This window comes from Clupea harengus, chromosome 1 (genome assembly GCF_900700415.2).
Source record: "Clupea harengus chromosome 1, Ch_v2.0.2, whole genome shotgun sequence".
Taxonomy (NCBI): Eukaryota; Metazoa; Chordata; class Actinopteri; order Clupeiformes; family Clupeidae; genus Clupea; species Clupea harengus.
The window spans coordinates 28,500,195-28,522,633 of record NC_045152.1 but is presented as its reverse complement, the minus strand read 5'-3'; the positions used below and the strand labels follow the sequence as shown (position 1 = coordinate 28,522,633).

At 43.3% G+C, this 22,439-nt stretch overlaps 2 protein-coding genes across 2 annotated transcripts; one reads left to right on the top strand and one right to left on the bottom strand.

The window, feature by feature from the left end:
- The first annotated feature begins 788 nt into the window (after nucleotides 1-788).
- Nucleotides 789-10,267, top strand: cbx1a (chromobox homolog 1a (HP1 beta homolog Drosophila)). Its single transcript, XM_031574883.2, has 6 exons — nucleotides 789-1,020; nucleotides 3,536-3,635; nucleotides 4,765-5,014; nucleotides 6,292-6,469; nucleotides 8,158-8,252; nucleotides 8,442-10,267. Exons 2-6 carry the CDS (start codon nucleotides 3,590-3,592, stop codon nucleotides 8,584-8,586), a joined length of 714 nt encoding a protein of 237 aa, XP_031430743.1. The 5' UTR covers nucleotides 789-1,020; nucleotides 3,536-3,589; the 3' UTR covers nucleotides 8,587-10,267.
- A 519-nt stretch (nucleotides 10,268-10,786) lies between these two features.
- Nucleotides 10,787-22,090, bottom strand: nfe2l1a (nuclear factor, erythroid 2-like 1a). The gene is made up of 5 exons (XM_012841828.3): nucleotides 21,591-22,090; nucleotides 19,754-20,592; nucleotides 15,842-16,048; nucleotides 13,790-13,936; nucleotides 10,787-13,622 (listed from the first exon to the last, which is right to left on the bottom strand). Exons 2-5 carry the CDS (start codon nucleotides 20,303-20,305, stop codon nucleotides 12,315-12,317), a joined length of 2,214 nt encoding a protein of 737 aa, XP_012697282.2. The 5' UTR covers nucleotides 20,306-20,592; nucleotides 21,591-22,090; the 3' UTR covers nucleotides 10,787-12,314.
- Nucleotides 22,091-22,439: the final 349 nt, after the last annotated feature.

Below are 22,439 nucleotides of genomic sequence, written 5' to 3'. Positions count from 1 at the left end.
TCTACCATTAAATCCAGGCTTTTCAGTGCAAGTACAATGGCAAATTACATTCATTGTATTTGACATTATAACAGTCTATCCAACCACACAAAACAGTTACATTCAGATAATGTGAAAAAATTGTATACTTGTACAAATGTAGCTCTCTGCCAATTAATTTGGCGTATTCTACCATAAAGAATACGAAGATACCAGGCATTTTTAGAAATATGTAAGGTGTTTTTTTGTGTGTTAAAGTGTGAATGACCAATCATCTGTTGAAGCAGCTGACCTTTGCAATGAATTGGTAGGCAGCTTTCCCGCATTACAGATGAGTGTTTCAGCTGTTCCATGGTGCTGTTCAAACTGTACAGTTGTAACAAAAGTAGGCAAAAAAAAAAAAGTAGGTTGTGGAAATTATGAACTAGGCCTACTTGTAGAAAACACATTTTAGTAGACAGGCAAAATAAACATCATGTGAAATATAACGTTTTCAGTTTTTGTTTGCTAAAAGTGTTCTTACTGTACTTGGTCTACCCCAGGCACAACAATATTACAGAGAGAAAAAAAGATAAATTAGTGTTCTCATTAGCACACTGCCTGCCTGACTAAACCTGAACAGCGCTGTACAGGCAAATAGTAGACTGTAGTCTATGCTCTCAAATTCAAATAACATATTTGTTCAAATTGCAAGTACGAAGTAGTGCGAGCCTTCTTATGTTAACTGGCTTAATACGTTTTATACATCTCACAGCTTGCAGAAGCTGCAAAACACACAAGTCTTGGCTTTCACTCAATCTCCCATGATGCCATTGTCGGGGTCGTAATTTGACGCATGCTCAAGTTGGCGGGTGGCTAGGGTAGTGGTACTCTTTTGTCTGCAAGAAGAGGGGACGTGGTTCTAAAGTAACACAACGTTCTACTATATTTTTCCCACATAACAGCTGCAAGCTTGTGCAAACTAAGTAGCAGTTACGCTATCCCAAAGTCAGATCAAAAGGCTTTTCGCATCTGTGTGTCCGTTGTCATTTCTGTGTAAAGGTAAGTTCAATTTTATTCCAGCCCGGTAGCTTTGCAAAATGAGTCAACGTTGAGGTTTGTTTGGGTTGCAGCTGTAGAAATCGAATCATCGAACCACGTGATTAAAATAGGTGTGCATGCATTTTAGTGGTCTTAACTTCGCTGTCTGAGATCAGTTGCCTTTATCAGCATGTTGACCAAGCCTCCTCGTGCAGCATTTCCCAGCTCTATGAGTACCGTTTGCTGCGCTGATTCAGGTCAACATGGAGGAGGAGGAGGCGGGAAGCCATGACTGAGACGAGCAATGCTTGCAAATAGAGATGTTCTGTCGGGCACTGTTTGCTACATAATTTGATTCAGCGTTACCGGTGCCGAATTGATGTCATTGACTGATTTTATGCAGCGTGAAACCCTCGCTGAAAACGTGATTGAGATATTGATTATAGCTGGAGAATAGGTGATGGAAGCCTATGTTAGATTTACAACAGATGTCTAGCAAGCTAGAAATAATATGCTCAGTCTCCACCGCTGTTTTGTAACAGGGGGTGGGCCTTACCATTTTGTCTTCTGTAGCCAAATTTGTGTGTAGAAGTTATTTGTGCCATTAGACTTTTACGAACTTTTTTGTTACAAGTTACAAGTCTTTTATTGTCAGATGCACAGTATGACACAGGGTCAGACTGGGCACTGAAATTCTTAGGACAAGGCACCGCACAACAACCTACCATAACATAGCAAACATAATATAACATAACATGACATGCACTCTGTACAAGTACTCTGAATTTTTGTTTTGTTTTGATACCTTTAACCGTAACGTTTAAGACAGTTGGGCAGGTGTAGGTATGTGTCTGTATTGAACGTTCGACCAGTCGGCATAGGCCTATATCCTAGGTAGCAAGCAACTTTTACAGGCTTTGATTTACAAATTACAAGTCACTGGCAGAGACGGCTAAAATATTAATAGTGTTGAGTTAATGCAAGGCGTATCTATTTGGTAAGGAAAGCTATGAGTTACCCTTGTGTTCGTTTGCACGTTAACTTAGTTGATATGTAGACTGCAGTTTAGAACCAAGTGCACTGACCTGGCATGCAAAAAAAATGAAAAGAGAATTTAAGAATTCAACTAGTGTGAAAAATCCCAAATAACATGGTGCAGGCAATATTGTTGTTTTGCTTCTCTTGTGTCAGATTCCCAATACAGTTGGTTTCCTAGCTGTATTTCATTCAGAGGCTTTGTTTTGGTCACGCCCTCCTCGGACAGTGATTTTCTTTCTTTACTTATTTTTTTAAACCAACTGTCTCACCTCACATGGTTCACGATGTGATTACTTGTTGATTGTGTGGTGAGTAAGGGAAAAGTCATTTGTGTATTCACGCAATGGGAAGCTGGTGGTGGTGGCGTCGGTGACGGGGGGGGGGGGGGGGGGGGGGGTTGTTGTATCTTTCTGGTTTTCTGTCCTCTACAGGGTGAAGAGAAGATGCTTCAGTAAAAAGCCCTGCCCCCATAAGTGAACAGGAGGTTCACAGTTGAAGGACATAGCTCACAGCCCCCCTCCCCACCACATTCCTTTATCTTTCACCTGGATGTGCTCTCTCTCTACTTCTCTCTTGCTCTTTGCTTTTAAACCAATGAACTGCAATGTCTTGGTTCAAAGTTGGCAGCATGATGTGGCATCCTTTATGCTCCAGTAATCCCTCACAGCAGCATTCTCCCACCCACCACCTCACCATCCTCACCCCACCCCACCTCACTCCTGAGCTTTTCTCTGACAGAGCCTTGTGCTAGCAGACCTTGGGAAGGCAACAATTGTTTCAGATGGAATCAGTGTCCCTCACTTGTGATGTGTGGAAGAGAATAAAAAGGAAAGCTAGGTTTCCATGTTCCACTGCTGTTAATGTTTTTGCAAGACCCTTGCTGTCTTTTACCATGAAGGAAGAGTTCTTTTTTTAATCTTTTTTTCAGGCCCCCTAAATTCATTCCACAGCTTTTCAATTTGACTGAAATTGTGTTATTATATCACGTCAGGCTTTTTAGACTGCCAGTGTGGCCCAACAGCTTTACACCTGTGCACATCCAAAATCTTATGAACAGCCCCCTTATCTTGCCTATGAACTGAGACCAGCCCCAGGGTCCTGCATATGAAAGCACATTGTTTTTGTCCAAGCTGTAGGACCCTGATTACAGTAGCATGTGTATTGCTTCTGTTAATAGAGGAGAGGATTGTTAAAGGTGGTCGTGACCCAGGGAAGTGATTCTTCTCTTTTTCTATCTAGCCGAACTGTGTATTTTTAATGATGAATCTGTGTGAATCTACATGTATTTAAGTGTTTGTGTACAAAATCTATTAATGCATGCCTGTTTCTCCCTGCATAGTATTGAAAGAAAGGAATCACTCTCTGTATGTCCAGGGTTTTAAAGGAAATGTACATGTTAATCTTTGTCAGAATGATGGTGCCACTTTTATCATAGGCTCTCTGCTCATGGGCTTTATTTCACCCTCTATCTTAATCCCTTTCTCGCTCTGTCGTTTAGCTCTGTTGACGTTGAGAAGGAACCGGAAGGTTCCTGTGATCCTTCAAGCCGAGCATGAGCCAACCTGCAGCAGACACATCTAATGATGCTCCCAGTGCAGGTGTCTCACAACTTTCTTCTATGCTAATCTGTTATTTTTGCTTGAAATCCACACATTTTCTGTTTGTTTGTTTGTTTGTTTGTTTGTTTGTTATTGTCTCTTTAGTCTTTTCAGTGAACAGGGCATTGACAGAGTGTACTCCGTTGTTCCAGTGTCAGGGTTTGGGGTGTTTTTGCCCTTCCATGGGGGGAAAGTAGGAACAGGTGTGCTGGAAAGGATATCTGTGGAGTGGAATTTTGCTTTTCTTTTTTCCTCATTTGTCTACCACCTTGTTCATCTGAGAGTTCTAGAATGTTGTCATATTGGGAAGGGGGAAGTCTCAGGAATGTGTCAAAAACCCTTTTGGTTCAGCTTCAAATGAAGGTGGAAGTTGAAGTTAACTGTTAACACACCTGCTTCTTGATTAGTTCCAACTGGAGAGCAGCTGCTATGTAAAATGTAAATGTTTTTTTTTTTTGCGAGTCAACTGTAACATGTGTTGTCTCTCTTGTTTGGGTAGCTGGGGTGTATCAGTGTAACCAATGCAGGACGTTGTATCAATCCCTTCTTTTCATCCACTCATCAGTGGAATAAACTTTGTGAGGCACTAATCTACCCCTTTCTTTTGTCTTTGTTTCGTATCAAAATAACATTGTCACATGATCCTGTGACAGCATAGCCATTTCAGCTTTGACAGTGGCGTGAAACGTAACCTTTGAAATAAAAATGTCAGATTAAATTCGACTCTCAGAATAAAAGAAAGTGGCTTGTCTTCTCAGTTTAATCGGTTGCTCACCTTCACACCTGTTCAAAGTCCCTGGAGTCCTTTGACAAAATTACACCAGTTTCTGAAGGGTATTGGCGGGCATTCACTATTGTGGTCCAACCACTCCTCTACATAAGCATCAAGCTGGCTTTGTGAGAAGACAGAAAGTTATGACCTCCGGGCGTCCTCCGGCAGGCAGAGTAGCCTCATCCACGCCTGTGTCTTTCAGAGCTCAGCCTACAGCAGTTCCCAAGGCTGGACCATTATCTCCCTCCCTCCATTAAAAACACAAACAAATAGGCCAGACACTTAAGTGACAACCCCAAAACCAACCATTCTCCCCCACCCCCACCCTCAACCTTTTGCCCCCCCCCCCCCTTACAGAACCAGCACCCGCACCAGCAGCAGCACCAGCAGCAGCACCTGCACCTGCAGCAGCACCCGCAGCACCCGCAGCACCCGCACCCGCAGCAGCAGCCAAGCTGGCACCCACCACAGGAAAGAAGCAGAACAAGAAGAAGGTCGAGGAGGTGGTAGAGGAGGAGGAGGAGGAATATGTGGTGGAGAAGGTTCTGGACCGGCGGGTGGTGAAGGGGCGCGTGGAGTATCTGCTCAAGTGGAAGGGCTTCTCAGAGTAAGTTGTATGCGAATCCAAATCTGTGCAGTCTTGTACGTGATTCTTTTAGTAGAGGCATATTCACATACCATCTCCGTACTTGCAGTAGGGGAACACGAGCATAGTGTGTGCAGTCAAAAGACCTTCTGAAGTGCTGTTCGAATAAAAAAATGTACCTGTGTGGTAGAGGAACACTTGAATGAGAACGATGCGCTCAAAATTCACTGGACCGTTCATTTTTCTTGAGACCGATTCTTTATTGGTTTGCAACTTAGTCAAACTGTTACAGGTGGTCTAACCAATTGCAGAGGTGCTATGTGCTCCTGAAGTAAACAATAGGACTCTTCCTGGCATCTCATCCGCTGCTTCTTACTCCAAGGTCCCATCCTGCCATTACAGCACTTCTTACTAGCATATATACAGTATATAAACATGCAACTAGCATATATATATATAAACATGCAACTTTAAACAGTCTTCTGGCATTGGAGCAGGGCTCCAGAATGCAACCAAAATGGTCTTATATGCAGCCAGTTTTGGTGAGTGCAAGTTGAAATTTCATGTGGTCAGATTCGTGTGAGTGTGTGATGATCATTAGGCTGTTTTGGTGCCCCTCCTGCACGCGTACTGTGTTGGTCATTGTGGTGGAAGTTAAGGATGGGGTCAGGATTTACAACGAAACGTGTGGCGCAGTAAGACTAGATGCTACTGTACAAACAGGAGAAACATGCAAAACCAGACTGCTACAGCTGTCAAAAAGTGTGAATGGGTCATATCTCACATATCATGACACAAATCTGTGATTGAAATCCTTGTGTGATTGATTGTGATCCACTGCAGTGAAGTGATTTAAATCCTTGAACCCCCCCCCCCCAACACACACACACACACACACACACACACACACGCACAAGACCACATTGTTAAAATTGCACAGCATTTTATGAACAGGTCTATGTTTGCTCCATAGAGATAAGAAGTTGTTGAGTGATGAAGGTGCAACCCGCTGAATATTGCATCGTTGCATCACAGACATGGTAGTCTCTTCTGTGCAGCGGTCTTTTGGACTTCTCTGTGCTATTGAGTGTAACGCATGGAAAATGTTGACAATGAAACGTGAGACTTGACAGGTATGGTGCATTGGGGGAGGTGGAGTAGACAAATATTGAAAAGTTCCTAGCGATTATCAAATTAATGATACATTTAATCCAGTGGTATTTCGGGTGGGAATGTGCGATGTGCTGCTGTATGTCGGGGTGTCATGTCCTGTCCTGAGCATTTCAATGTCCCCTTAGTGAAGACAACACGTGGGAACCTGAGGACAACCTGGACTGTCCAGACCTCATTGCCGAGTTCCTGCAGTCCCAGAAGTCTGCGCACGAGGAGAAGAAGGAGGGTGGCAAGAGGAAAACGGGCGAGTCCGACAGCGACGTAGGCGGAGAGGAGAGCAGGCCTAAGAAGAGGAAAGACGAGGTGAGAATCCCAGCTTCCACCTAGGGCTTCCCTTCCTGAAACCGTTGTTTGGCAACCACTGTGGCAATGTAGAGAGCGCATTTTCAAAACGACTTCTGGTCTCTTTAGTCTTTGCTTGTAGTTATTCAACAATGCTTTCGGGAAGGAGATGCCAGGACAGATCTATATTTCAGGTCTATATTTCAGTTTCTCCATTTAGTTACAGTTGGGAGGGGTGTAATTTGATTGGCTGTTGAGCTAAAACACCAACCACCCCTTGCCAGACTGCACCTTGAACACTCATTATTGTGCCCTTGTCTAAGATGGTCTTTGTAAGCTCACTTGGCTCATAAAAGAACATTTTCCAAACCAAATGACCTTCAAGCGTGTGAATGGCTATGCCTTCAGAGTCTATTAAGTATGTTAATAATGGCTTTTTTACATTACCACTGTTGACTGCACCACGCTTATTTGCATTGCCATTAGAACCTAAACTGCGCTGCACTCAAAACTGCGCCCAAATGTGTCGTGCTAAATGTTTTGTGACGAGATGGACGATATGCAGCACCGTGTTAAATACTGCTGTTGTTGCAGATCATATTCAGTAATCTAAGTCCTTCAAACATATAGAAGGTTGACAGAATTTGTATTAAAGAAATCTAGGGGTTAGGGTTATTACTACAATAAACTGCAATCTTAAATGTTAGAAGTATCAACCAAACTGAATGTTAGCTGTAAACCAAATGGATAAGTACAACTGGAGATAATAACAACTGAATAAACAGGTTGGATGCCAATTAAACCAAATAAACTTGATAAACCACAAAGGCATCAACTGTAGAGAAAGTAACCCCAACCAGAATGAGTGAAGAAGATGGAGAGACGGGATGGGGAGAGATAAAAGGTGAAATAAAGAGAGAAGGAGCGAAAGAGAGTATAGCAAGAGGAAGAGCAAGCGAGTCTTAGAGACCAAATATCTCTCAATGATTGGTAAAATGCCATAAACTCCATTTCCATCAACCAATCCAATGTTATTCTTCTGTGTCTTAAGGCCATGCCCTTTGGCTCAAGTAAGTCTTTAGTTGGCTGTTTGCAGCTGAATAGTGCAGAGGCGCCCTGGAAGCTGATTAATATGCGGAACTAAAATCAAAACTCTATTCAAATAACACAACTATGGCAGATACTTCAGATTGCAATGAAACCATGATCAGACTGCCGCCCACATCACAAGGACATGAATATACTACATTCATATAAATTTGCACATAAGTTGGAAGTCACAAACATCCTTATGTTTTCTATGTGACAATGGGAGAGGTTGTAGCAAACAACCAGGTGTTAGGGATGCGGGGTATGGTAATAAGTTGAACTGTGCCCAGACCATGCTAATATGTCTAATGGCACTCAATGCGTGGGGGTTGCTGTGAATGCACACAATGGAAGTCTTTTGGTGTACGAAGATCAGAGCTGGGTCCTCTGATATGATGCCATTTGGCCCCCTCTGGCCAGAATTGTCAAGTCGGTTGTCTAGATTTGCAGGACTGCTAAATAATTTTGTCTTGTCCAAATGCACCACCACATTCATATGGAAGAACACTATAAACTTTTTTTTTTTATTTTTTTTTATCAGACACGAGTGCATTATGAAAACCTCTTCATATTCAGATAGTTTTGTGTGCACTCCAAACCTCTCCGTTGTACTGTTTAAGGCAGAGAAGCCGAGAGGTTTTGCCAGAGGACTGGACCCAGAGCGCATCATTGGAGCCACAGACTCCAGCGGAGAGCTCATGTTCCTCATGAAATGGTGGGTAGCCTAGATGCACTGTTCATAACCCTCTACACAGTATATTAAAAACAGTTGCTTTAAACGCTTTACTGTGGTTTGATTTTAACCAAGAAAGGTTCAGCGAACTTAGTCCCTTGTGCAGAAGTAATGTCCTCACTGTTCATGTTTAACTAGGAAAGTTAGGAATTTTTTTTTTTTCCCCCTCAGGAAAAACTCTGATGAGGCAGATCTGGTGCCAGCAAAGGAGGCAAACGTGAAGTGTCCGCAGGTGGTCATCTCCTTCTACGAGGAGCGTCTGACATGGCACTCCTACCCCACCGAAGAGGAGGAGAAGAAGGACGACAAAAACTAACCGAAGGGTAGTGGAAGAGAGGGTGGGTGGGGAGAGCTGGGGAAGGGTTTACGACAGATGAGGTCTGAGGATTGGCTGTTTTTAAGCTCATTTTCTTTCTATTTCTCTTACTTTGCTGCGGAAAAATCCTGGACTTTTTTGAAGCCGATGTGGTTGTGTGAGCAGACCGATCTTGGGTCAGCGGTTTGGAGAATGGATTGGTGAAAGAAGAGGGAGGGTGTGACCGAGAGGCTTCTCAGCAATTTCTTCATTTCTCTGCTTTGGATTATGGGAAATGTAGTCTTCACTCACAGGTGCTGCTCGGCCTCCCTTGGATGAGTGGATGGTGTAATCAACAGACTGGTTCATGAAAAAGTGATTGTTTATAAAGTTGTATATTCTCAGTTTCAGACAGATCTTCTGTTTAGTCCATGGAGGTTAACTGCAAGATCGTTGCAGTCATTTTCAATAGTCTCAATGCTGGTCAGTTGGTCATTTTAGCGCTTTAATCACACTTGTCTTTCTTTTTTCTATCAATGTGGCTATCTCTCTTCATATCATTATCATATAATGTGTAAATGCATGTGTTTTTACCTGGTCTAAAGTATCCTCTTTTTTGAGTGTTATGAACAAGATACACGAGATTTACCCCTCTCCTTTCCATGTTTAAATTACCCTTAAAAGCAGTGCATTGTTTCCAAGGACCCACTGAGCACAAGTGAAACCCAGTCTTCTTGTATCGAACTACTGGCTAGACTCATGGTCAACCTTTGGAGGAGATTACTACATTTCCCATAGTTCCCTAGATACTCCACAACAGTCAGTGTTTATGTTTATTGTAACATATTTTTTTTAAGTGGTTCGGGGCGGGTCAGGAATAGTGAAGTACACGTTTTATAGCGATAATGTGTGAAGACATTCATCAAGAGATCATGGGTTGGGTTGGGTTGGGTTGGGTTGGGTTGGTTGGGGGGGGCAGCAAAGTTAAAGTATATATTGTAAATCAACAAGAAAAGGACTTTGCCATAGTTTAGTGTTACTTAATGCACATCATTGTATCAGTGTCCGGCAGGTGTGCTTTGCCGTCAAGGCCAATCAGATTGAAGAGGGTACTGCCTCTGCCTCTCATTCTGGTTGTCATCATGTTTCAGTTAGTCAATGTTAAAACGCTGAATGTAGAGTGTTGTGATGTAAACTGCAGGATACAAAAATGCAAACAAACGGAAAAAAAAATGAACAAGACATCAAGTAACCCTGGTTACCCACGTTGTCCGGGTTAAGAGGTTTGGTCCTAGCAGCGCAGCTGGAGTTTTAATGGTCATTGTCATAGTTTTATTGTACAGTTTAATGTGCCTCAAATTGAAACGATCAGTAAACGGCACAGACGTTCGCTCTGGTTGGTTATCAGTGGCACTCCGAACGATGGCAAGTGCAAACCCTTTGGACACGTGGGTGGGGGGATCTACGTTGTGAATACCCATTCCGGCAAGCAAGCCACAGAGATGCTCTTGTGAAGTCTTTTCTGTTTTGCTACAAGCTTTCTTCCAGTGCTTTAGTGCTGCGTTATCGTAAATCCTTTTTGTTTTCTTATATATATAAAAAAAAACCTTCATGCATGTTACTACATTGTCACTGATTTTAGGGGTTTCTGTATTTTTTTTTTATTTTAGTTTTTGAAAAATAAACCCTCATTTTTAAGAAATGGCTGCTTGTGAAGTCCCTTTTTACATTGCACTGTAGGTGAGTTTCATTAGGCCATCCCAAGTAAGCTAATTCCTAAAGCAGGAAGATGCAACTTATCATTACATCCATTGGGAAATTTGGCCTAAAGTACATGAGACCTTCAAGATGGAATTAGGACTTTTACCTTCTACTGGCTGTGAAGGGAAATGCTAAAAGGAGTGGTCAACCATTCTAATAGCTTTGTGTGAAACTACGTTCTGCCTTTAAATGTACACTGTGACAATTTGTTGTGATCAGACATAATCTCAAGGAAAGTAACACAAATACAAACAAATAATTTATTAAGCCAGAAAAAAAAAATACCAAAAACATATTTACAAAACGCATATGTAATTCACCATTTGAAAACAAATGCTGGTACCCTGTTGGGGGAAAACAAAAACAAAACATGGCTGATGAGGGTAGTTTTTCCTGAGAGCTGCCATGTGTACAGACAAGGCGAATACTAGCAGTACAGAAATAGTCAAATAGACATTTAGGCTGTTACAAAACAATTTTATACTTGAGTGATTCAGAAATACTACATAATATTAGTATTGTCAGTGTTTTTGTCCTACCTTGATATCTACATGATCAAAATATTGTCTTGTTTTGACATACAAGTCAAAACTATCTTTAGGAGCTTTGAGGGCCTGTGCAAAGCTTCCTAATGGTACTACTTGTCTCTGAACTTTGAATTTTAAGGCAGCATGTATATGCTCGGAACCATTATTTTTAATAAGTATGTAGATCAGTTTTCCAGGCAAAAATGCTTTGCTGGTGAAAAGCTGAATGACCAATGATCCGTTTCTCACACCTTGCATCACCCTGTACAAACATCTCTTTATACCAACTTAAATGATAAAGGAACAATGAAAAGATAATATATTCCTGCGCATTGTATGCCTCCTGTTTGTTTTTAGTGTGTTGTGTTCTGTTTGTGTATGTTTTTCCGGGATAATGCCAGGACAAATGTAACCGAAAACAATGAAAAGTCTGTAAGACTGGAGATGCATACAAGAGGCATGCAATGCACATGAATGCTATGCAATACTGTCTTTTTACCATACCTTCAGAATTGTATAATTATTGTAGGTCTAAAAGCACAAACCTGACAGCAAAAACAAGGTATTGAACCTTTACAAATTCCCCATATATCTCTTTTTCACTTTTTGTTTTTTTCCTGGTCACATGACTTGCCCAAACCATAAAGCTGACATAACTCTAAACCAGTTTCAGTAAATACACAGAGGGGAACTGCACAACAAAGCTAAAGGCGTTGACAAAAATAACCAAGTCTATAGTTTGGGGTTGTCACACTCATTGGAAAAGTCTTTCTGAATAAGGCACATTTTCCACATAACTCCACACATAGCTACAAGACAAATAGGCCATTACTCATTGATACTGCATTTTAAATATCCCTCTTGAAGGTTTTGAAATACCCTCCTTACTTCCACTACAACACGTTTGTTATACAAGTCAACAAACATGTAACAAAACATGTCAAGTATCTCATTGTGCATCTGGTGATCATTCTGGCAGATTCCATTACTCCTTGAATACCCATGGTGATGATTTCACTGCAAAACTGTATTTTTTTCCCTTGCCGTCTTCATTTCAAGGTTCTTTGGTGTCCAGTCAGCAGACAAACAAATGTGTCTTTTACTCAGAGGTCTGTGTTGTGTGTTTGAGTGTGTGCTGCGGTCCTATTGCTTCAGTGTTCCTGGTTCTGCCCTTGCTGGACAGTGTTTTCAGTGGTTCTTGACAACAGTTTTGCACCCATGATGTTGATTGCCAGCGAGTTGTACTCTCTAACTGATCCTATATTGTTCCCATCCTGTTCAAATGAATGCAGCCTGATAGTTACAACACATTTTTTTTTTTTTTTAAACTTCTTTTTCACCTTTCACCAAGAACAGTTGACACTGGGAAGAACCACCTTCACGGAGATGTAAGAGAAGCTTCTCGCTCCAGTATCTGAGTCAGAGAAAAAAAAAATCTTTATGGATTTCACTTCCAGCCACTCACTTCCTCTTGTCCTTCTGTTTCTTGCTGGACTTGCATCTGGACTCCGTGCTTGTGTGGTTGGAGGTAAGCACCACACGGCCGTCTGCGTTAAACTGAAGCGAGTATTCCTGATCAGAGTACGGCCTGCCCTCGCCGTCCCTCAGCCTGGAGAACACATCCTCGTAGAGACTGCTGAGGCGCTGCTTCATCTCCCGGACTGAACGGTACATCTCGGCTTTTTCCCGGAGCAAGCGGGCCCGTCGGAGCCGAAGCCCGTCGACGTTGTGCTCCAGTCCGACAACGACGTCCAGCTTTCTCCTGCGGCAGTTCTGTGCTGCCATCTTGTTTTTCCCCCGCCGACGGATGTCCCGGACGAGGGTGAGCTGGGCTTCACTCAGCTTGTGCCTGGTGAGGAGCATGTTGAACTCCTCCACGGGGAGGTTGATGATGTGATCGGTCGAGAAGGGGACCCTCATCGCACGGGCTCTGCGGTCGTCACGACCCATAAATGTATCCTTGACCACAACCTCCGGTGATTCCTCAAAACAGCCTTTTTCGGGTTTCTCTGGATTTCTGGACAGCGGCTGGTTGTAGGTGTGATCGTGGCTGACGCTGTCTAGCCAGGGGAGGTGTTGAAAGCGGCTGGGCTCCACGTAGCTCGCCCCGCACACTTTCCTGGTCTCTGCAGCATAGCCTCCAAAAGCACCCTCCGCAGAGTCTTCCATGTCTTCGTACTCGGGATCGTACCCAACAGCCCCTTCTTCCGAAAAGGACCCTGTGGATGACAGGGAGGAGGATGAAGAGGAGGAAGAGGAGGAAGAGCAGGAAGCCTCAGAGCCACTCGGTGAGGCCGGGCTGTGGCTGAAGTTCAAGGAGAGTCCCGAGTCAGAGTCCTCGAGGTGTTCCTCGAGCTGGCACATCTCAGAGGGATTGATGCCTTCCTCCAGGGCCAGGTCCATTAAACTAATCTCGTCCAACATGGATTCCTCCAGCAGGGGTCTAAGAGGACTTGCCAAGGCCGGCTCCTCTAGTAGGTTAATGAGCAGAGCAGAATCAACCAGGTCTGAATCGCCGTTGGCAGCGCCATCATGAGAACCAAAACTAAAGGTGCCGTCGGAAGGATTGCTGGAAGAGTGGTGTTGTGTTGGTGTCGGGGCAGCATCCAAATGGGAGAGTCCCCCCATGGCATCCTCGTGTACTCTGGGCACAGAGGCTTGGTGCAGGCTGACATCTTGATGAAGCAAGCCATTAATTGACCCAATGGCCACTGCTTGTTCGACATTGCTGACAGGTAAATTCAGCGCTGGCGCAACCAAATCCATATCCTACAAAAAGATGACAAAGTAAAATACGTTTTGAAGGCGTCCTGTGAATTGGCCTCCGTACCAAAGCCGTAATTATGGTAAGATGTTATGTTACAAACTTGGTTTTACATTTATTGGGTATGGATTGGGCTAAAGGTTGAGAGGAACCGGCGTAGTCGAGGACTCACCTGGGGCTCCATGATGGCAAGGAGATCCTGCCACTGCTGCTCCAGGTCCATTGAAGGATCCCCCGGGGAGATGAGGGGGGACAGGAGGGGCCTCCCGGCAGAAAATGAGACCTCTTCATCCAGTCCCAACAGCTCTGGGTCAGGATGCTGACAAAAGACAAAACACATGTCTGCATTTGAGACACATATGTCATTCATGATTAAATACATCAATGATTGTTGAAGACAAGGGCATAAACGACCAGTGAGTCCTACGAGTAAAGCATATGGAGTTGAACTTTTCTTATACCATACGGTCATTTCCAGATGTTTACAGTCGCACGATGGGAACAGCAGTTTAGAGTTCAGTGTACGTTGTTAACTGGAGGCAATTCCACCGAAGAGCTGAGGCTATGCTTTAACTATGGATCTCCACACAGTACTGGAAGAGAACTACACTTAACTGTGGCATGACCATTCTAATAAGGCATGACCATTTCATTTCTTTACTTCTATGCGAAGTAAAAAATACTGACAAACTGCATATCAGAACACGGATACGTTTAAGTGAATGTAGGGTTCATAAGAATGGATACGAATATTCCATCACAAAAAAAAATTGCTGCTTCTGACCCTTTACCTCCGGCCCAAAAGAGAAGGTGTCCTCCTGTACTTGTAAGTGCTCATGTCGGGACAATGAAGTGTCCCCTTCTAGGCCCACCAACTAAAGGAAGAGAGGAGGTAGGGCTTAAAAACCAACCTCCCTTTTCGGGCATGTGCAATGAGACAATTTACCATCTCTAGCTCAATCCAAGGCCAGGCTTGGTAAGACAAGGTCGGGTTTTGGAGCCATGTGTACAGTACAGACGGCAAATGTGAACTTTACGGTATTGAGCTGGTAGACAGAAGATGTGAAATGCCACCACAAAAAAAACGCCGACATGCAAAAGCGAAGATTTATGTTGAGCCTTCTGAGATGGATGCCAAAATATTCTCAAAATGAAAGATGTGCGTTCATACTCATTTCTACCGAAACATGTTGTGACTTGCCAATAGAAACCACTCTGCACTTATATTATAGAGATACAAATTAGCATTAGTATTTTGCCTCCTTAACACATATACATGCAGGCATGATCAGAGAAGAGGAATTTAATAAAAACTATTTTTTCCCACTTAACTATATTTCATTTATTTATATTTCGATTTTCCAGAGGAAGATAAATGCATGTGCAGGTAAGCCTATTACAGTTAAGGTTTTTTCCCACTATTGCATTGCCCCGTGAGATAAAACAGGTACAGGCCTATGGTTTGAAGACTTGGAATCTAGGTCAACGATTCAGGTGTGTGTGTGTGTGTGTGTGGTTGTTTTCTTCCTTGAGAGTGTTCTATGCCAAACCACTTTCACAAAACAGAAACATGACTCATGTCTCTGCATTGTGGTAACCAGTGCAGTTTAAAAAAAGAAAAACCTGTACAAATAAGCATTAACTTTTCCACCATTTCTCTAAATACATCTGACCCTATAATAGAATAAACCTTCCGTGTTGGCTCAACTGCCTTAAATGTTATAAACAAAGCAGTGAGTTAAAGAGAAACTGTTCTCATTTGAGTCTGGCACACACCCTCTGGCCAGCTGGTTAAATACAGGTTATGTAATCTTACAGACATGCCTTACAATCTCCTGTAGGTTCAGCAGCCTCCCAAATGCCTAATGCATCCATATTCAGTTGATAATATTAAACTGCTCTTAATGAATATTTCCCAGGACACATCACTTTTTGTCATCTAGCAGGTTCTGTGGCCTATACAGGAGAGTGAGACGACTGCATCTTTGTTGTATTTGCCTCATGCTGTCCAGAAAATTCATTACACGACACCAGACACAGAAATATGAACAGGAGTGAAATATCCCAATTGGTTAGTCTTATCTATGTAATCTTAGTTTCCAAAACAGAAGGCAGTATTGTTGGGTGTTGTTTGCTTTGAACAAGAATCGTTTGTACCAGTATTTGAACCAGTATAGTTTTGAAGTATGGCTATGAAGTGTACAGGTCACGTGCAGCGTCTTACCTGCTGCACATCGGCCCCAAACGGAGGGTCCCCATGGGAGTGATAATGCCTTCCAGCTGTCCAAACGTCAGCACGGAACCTATCATCATCATCAAAAGAACTCAGAAGAGGCTCCAGTGGTTGCCGGTGGTTTCCGTAACCCGGGCCTTCTGATTGCTGACCCGGATCTGCTTCCTGTTGCCACAGGAAGTTTAAAACATCACCATCCTGCAAAAATAAAAAGGGCGTAAAAGTTAATAGATTATCTTTGAAAGTACTTTGAATGTAGACTAAACAGACTTCACAAATGTCAAACGGTTTAACATATCAAGTGTCAGTTCAAGGGTTGGCTAAAAAAAAACTGCTTATTCATTTTCTGTGGTGTTTCATGATGCCCACTTGATGGTACGCTAGATATTTTTGAATGAAGTGCCTGGTATGTAGACTGGGATGTTATGAGCTGTGAATTTCCAGTGCTTCATGCCAACCACAGTCCACTCTGTGTCTGTCCTTAAATACTTTGAACCATCTGGCATGTCTTCCCGTAAGACTGGATAGTCTGCAGGTTTGATACAAATGTGTCTTTTACTGAGCTTTTCATTGTTTTTCTATACAAATCAGTCTACATATCTGCCACACAGACCCATCACAAAAGACCGACAGCTAGAAATAGATTTAACCTTTGCACGCACCCAAACTACAGCTCAGTTAAGCCCACTGCTTTGGTTGTCCCTGCGTCCCAGCATGCACTAAATTTAGAGTGGCCTCCTAGCCTGCCGATTGATCCCAAATTTAATGAAGCGACACCTCAGCTGTTGAGGAAAAATTGCCTTAAATCTTGAAGCGGTTTGGTGATGGAGCATCCTTCATGACCTTGACTGGCTTGATCTATACTTGTGTGAAAATATACATCAGAGCTGAGGGACTGACAGAACTATTAAATCATCAATAGATGGCGTTGCTGACCCCAAATCAGTGACCTGACTGTAAATGGAGATGGACCCAAATCATGTCTCCAAGCCCAAGCACTAGCTGTGAATGAAATGAGATTATGGACTTTGACTTGACTTTAGTCAATACTTCCATTGACTTTAATTAAAATGAAAAGTTACTGATCACTGATTATATTTATCCGTATGCTGTAGAATTCCTCCCAAATAAAATCACTGTATTCCGCTGTATTTCTTTATTCTCTTTTGTAGGCTTACTATGCGTGTTATCGGTTATCTACTCTCCTCTGCCGTATTGATCCTTTCCACTTAACGTTCCAGACAAACAGAAGAAACTGGGTGACACCCTGATCTGGGCTGTTTAGGGTTTATGTCTCAGTGAGTTTCCATAGTGCTGCTATTGTGTGCTTTGGTTCTGTTTACTTCTCATGTAGCCCTGGTTTTATGTGACCCTTTCAATTTTATCTATTGAATGATAAACACAACATATTTTCTGTGCAAAATGATAAACACTGGCAAGTTTCTGAGATAATTTACAGTGCAGCCCAATACTATTTACCATCATCGTTTCTCCTCCCTCACGTGGGTACTCAACATGTTGTGACAACATGATCATAAAAAAACAGGACATGTCAACTGTATCCAAACACGGGTCATTTAATGCTTAGGGTAGGTGTTTAACTCAGGTGCTATTTTAATGTGTCCAGTCAAAAAGAGGAGTAAGACGGGATGGACACCATGCCCTTGATCACCTAACAAGTAAACAAGCATTGCGAAAGAGAAAGCGTGTGTGAAGCCACTCTCCTCACATTTCAAAACAACCACCCAGAGAGATGCTGGGAGTCACAGAAGCCAAGCCCAGAAATCTCAGCTCAGGCGTTTTAGGGCACCAAACACCAGAGACCACAAACCTGCCCAGGCTAGTGCTCCCCTTACAGGGGCATGGGTTGTGCTGGACAGTGTATCTGAGAATCCTGTGTCCATGAATACAGTGGCGGCCCACTTATATTTCCCCAAAGAGTTCTGCTTTACCCTGGAAGGTGAAATACCAGACACCTCCCCTAATCTTTCACCAACCCTAGTCTGCTTCTTTCGATCCCATTGACTGAACTTGCGAAAGTGCTCAAGTCCAGGAGCGGTAAATCAATCGGCAGCTGCCATGGAAAACACCGGAAAGCTCCGGACTGGTCACACTTCGCAGGCAGCAGCAACGAAGCTTTGATCCAATTTCCCTGACACTTGTTAATCTGAAGCTCTAGCATTACATTTACCTCACATGTTCTGTGCGTGTGTTCAGTGCAGAGAAAGTTTTAACCAAAAACGAATTACTGTGCTATATACACATCAGTAGTCCCACTGTAAAATGTACAGCTATTGACCCCAAAGTCCTGGAATCAGAAAGTACTTTCCGGTATCAGTTTGCTAATTCAAACTACATGATAAAAACTTCTTTAAAAAAAAGTGAATATATAACTTGTATATAAAACTTCAGCATCAGGAGCGCTGAATATCTATATGCCCATGCCACACCTGACCTCCGCGTCCAGACTTTTAAAGACAAATGATAATGAGTACCAGTGCAAAGGTGAAGGGCACATGCCCGGAGTCCAGAAATAGACTAGTGGGCATGCACAGGCAAACCAATCTGATCTGCCCTCGCCGTGCAGATGGACACGTGTGGTCACCACTTGACAGCACTGGAGCAAACCGTATGGGGTTTGGTCAGGTCAGGGAAAGAGAATTCCCGTGCCTCAGATGGGGAAACAAGTTGAAGTCATCAAGTTCCCCAATCCAGCTGAGAGCATGCATGCTAAGGGATAGTGTTGACTAGTGTCAGTGAAAAGGGAGACAAAACTCCCTGTACTGTCCTGAACAGATGCCGAGAGAGGGAGTGAGAGAAAGAAAGAAAGAAAGAAAGAAAGAGTAGGGAGAGTCCCCAAGTGGAAACCACAACAGCTCTGGTAGCTGGGCACAATGCCAAGGCTGGTCACATACTCAAACAGTAACAGTAAGCACAGGCCAGCCAACCTTTGACTTGCCATCTTAGCAAGCTTTTATGATATGTTGTTCATAAAACAACTGTGACAGAACAATGTCAATAGATTTTCCTCTAATATATAAAATCACACGAAAATGAAAGTACATTAATATGTTGGGAGGTTGGGACAATTCAAAGTAGTTCTGTGAGAATTTTTCTAAACCTACCAGTAGGGGCAGACATGTCAGACAACACAGGATTCTGTTGGTCACATGCTGTCAAAATTACCCCAGTCTCTCTCGGTCACTAGGACACCACAACATGCAGCGTGCAGCTGTTAAGTAACAAGGGTCCTGTTGGGCTATGCTCCCACATACTGACACTCGATGCCTGCCAACAGCTATCAACTCATACCCTGTACCCAACAGAAAGTACCGTGACAGGGGAAAGTACCCAATGTTTCTATCCACACACATGTAAACAAATATATCCCACACATTTGGAGACATGTCAAAGACATGGAGACTATTTAGAGTGTTGTTGCTTAATTTAAAAAAGGGCTTACTTTCCATCAATCTCCAGATCATTATTGCCAAGGTTAGTAGAACAACTGGCTATATTTATTTACAGGATAAATCTCCAGTAACAGCGTTCTAGCCTGTCACTTTTTCAATGACCACATCTATCAGCTGGTGCCTTTGGCATATATTTCACACAAATACTCTGCTTAGGCGTAAACCAACGGTTTTCATCTATAGGAGGATCTACTTCCTGGATGTTTCAAAGTCCTTAGTACAGCCGGCTATATTGAAGTCTATTATCCAGTTTGACAGCATTCCTCAGCTTTACCAGTAGACATACATCACACTAGAGGGGATTTGTTTTTCACAAGGTTCACCAGGTTCTCCCTAGGACTGGTCTGTGTTGTGTGAGTTTGACTACAGTTCTGGGACATGCATGCTTACATGGTTACATCATGCTAGTTCATATAGTCAGCTGATCTACCTCTTTGCTGATGTTGTCACTGTTGTCCTGCTGTTCACCTCTCGGGAGTGGATCTACAGCACCCCGGACGGTGTTGTTGTCAATAGCAACTTGTCCGTAGCCCAGCTCTCCAATCCCACCACCACCACCTTCTTCACCTCCTTCCATTCTGAGGCCCAGGCCCGAGAGATCGCCATCGTCGTCCAGCCCACTGTCCCCCTCCATCTGCCCACCCTGCACGGACACTGGCTTCAGGGGCTCAGGCTCCTGGTGAACCAGCCAGGCCTCCAGCTCTGTGGTGGGCAGCTGCAGGCGATCCAGGGAACGCACCCAGCCGAGGAGCCTGCGGGCGGTGAAGAAGCCATCCAGGTCCACACTCTTAGGGTGTTGGTCCTGACCCTCCAGGGAGTTGCGAAGGTTGTGGAACTGCGTCTGCGTCAGGGCAGAGCTCTGGCCCAGGATGATCTCCTGCAGAGGGGGCAGGTATGGATCCACATCCACCCTCATGCCGCTTAAGCTAAGCAGGATGGCCACCTGAATTAGACCCTCGGTCAGGTACTTCTTTAAGTACATGCTGTTGTCAGCTGGGGAAAAGACCCCAACACCCTGACCACGAATTTGCAGATTTTGTTTTGGTTTTATTTTTGAAGACTAGTGTGTAAAATAGGTCTTAGACCTAAATATTGCCTGTGTCTTTGCACAAGGTTTTTATGACTAAGATACAGATACAGATGTGATCAAAATATTGATTGTTTTGTATGGGGAAATGATTAAGGATAAGAAAAGAAAAAAGAAAAAAAAACTCTTCCCGTCAACACGTGATTCTTCTCATGTCTCTCCACTGTGCCTCAGCGGACATCCTGAAAACAAAACAAGCACGTTTTAGCTCACAATGCTAAACGCCTACATACTGTGTAAGTGGGAACCGGTAAACCTACAAAAGTGTATAACTTTCAGACATTACTAACAGACACTGACATGTTTATATCACAAAGATTCCTCTGACATGCCTATATTCCCTTTACAATGACAAGTTTATCGTTTTATTCGACAAAAGTCCGAGTTCTCTTTCGGTTTGGACGACTTCTTTGTCTTCACAGTTGAAGCACACTCACCTAACCTACTTCGCAAACGTGTTTGTGAGTTATCAGGGCGGCTTTAGTCACACTGCAACGGTTGCCACATGATGTAATCTGAACATGTCCCGGGAAATAGGTTTCGCTACATGTTCTTACAGGGGCACAAGAACGTTGGAAGCAACGGGTGCAACTACGTTTCATTTGAAATAAATGTAAATGTACACAGTGTACACACTCCACTGAATAACCTAGTTATCATACGTTACTGTTACGCAGTTCAGTTACTGTTGCCGGTAGGCTATTCTGACATGGCTAGCCTTGACTTGTGAAATTGGGTATTAGGGAAAAAGCACAAAGAAACGCCTGCAGCAGGTGCTGAAGTTTAACCGTCATGTAAATCCTGCTTTAGGGGGGGTGGGGGATCATCGGGTTCAAACCGCATTAAAAAAAGGCTAAAAACGTTTTTCTTAACTTTTAGAGAGCAATAGATCGGCTACATAGCCTTCATTGATACGTTCTCTTTCATATCATTCGCGATTCAGGCAACTGATACGACCAACAGACCACACCAAAAACGCTGTATCTAACTGTTCTTAACCCCTTTCACGAGTTCGTCCTGAGAGTAGGCTATTGTGTGTCTATGGACACACAGTGGCTAACTCTGCTAAACCAAAAGCATAATATAATACACAAATATTACTTCAAGCTGTAACGTCTCTATCTGAATACAAAACAAACAAACAAGCTAAGAGCAAGTAAGTTAGATAATACAGACTTACCCATCACTCGTCTTTGTGTGGGTTAACGACAACTGTATGAACTGCACTGACTGCACCCTGTTGGGTAATTGCATTTATAAACTCCCAAGCTGCCGGCGAATCATCACAGTCTCCTCCCAATGTGCCGCGACGAGTTTTACTTTTTTCCACCGGCAACAACACAGCCTTCACAACAGGCAACGTGTAATATGTTGCACAATACTAAACCTAACCTCTTTCGGGTGCATTCGCTTATTGTTCGCTGCGCGTACTGCCATGCGGAACTGGTCGTGCCGGCTCCGCTGTGCTATTGGTCAGCGTGATGGCTTAGCCCCGCAACTGTTCAACAGGTGGCAGACAATGCACTATGGCAGTCTGTGCGGATGAACTGTTTAGAAGTTCAAGTAACCCCTAGGTTTCTATTTTGATTTCCAAAATGGACATTTGGGAGCTGTCTAGAGCGTAATGTCGTGGCGTATTAGGGTCAAAAACTGAAGTGACGAAAAAAGTTGTCTTAACGTCAGTAATCTTGGCCTGTCTGTTATGGCTTTGCCCATATTGACACAAAAGGCTTTAGCATAGCATAGTAGGCTACTCTTTGTCCTCGCTGGAAACGTGCTGTCAGTCAAGCACCCCTAGTGGCCAAATGTTATTTTATAGCCTAGTGCACTGTGAAGGGAAACCTCAAGTGGGCCTATATGATTTGCAAAAGTTAGACTAGTCCAATGCAGGGTCAGTACTGGGCATTTTATAATCTGTTCAAAGTGTAACTCATTTCACTGTATCATCGGGTCTGAGGTTTTAAACAGGAGTGTATCCGCAAAAAGACCATGGAGTGTACCTCTGATGCAATATGACAATGCGCACATA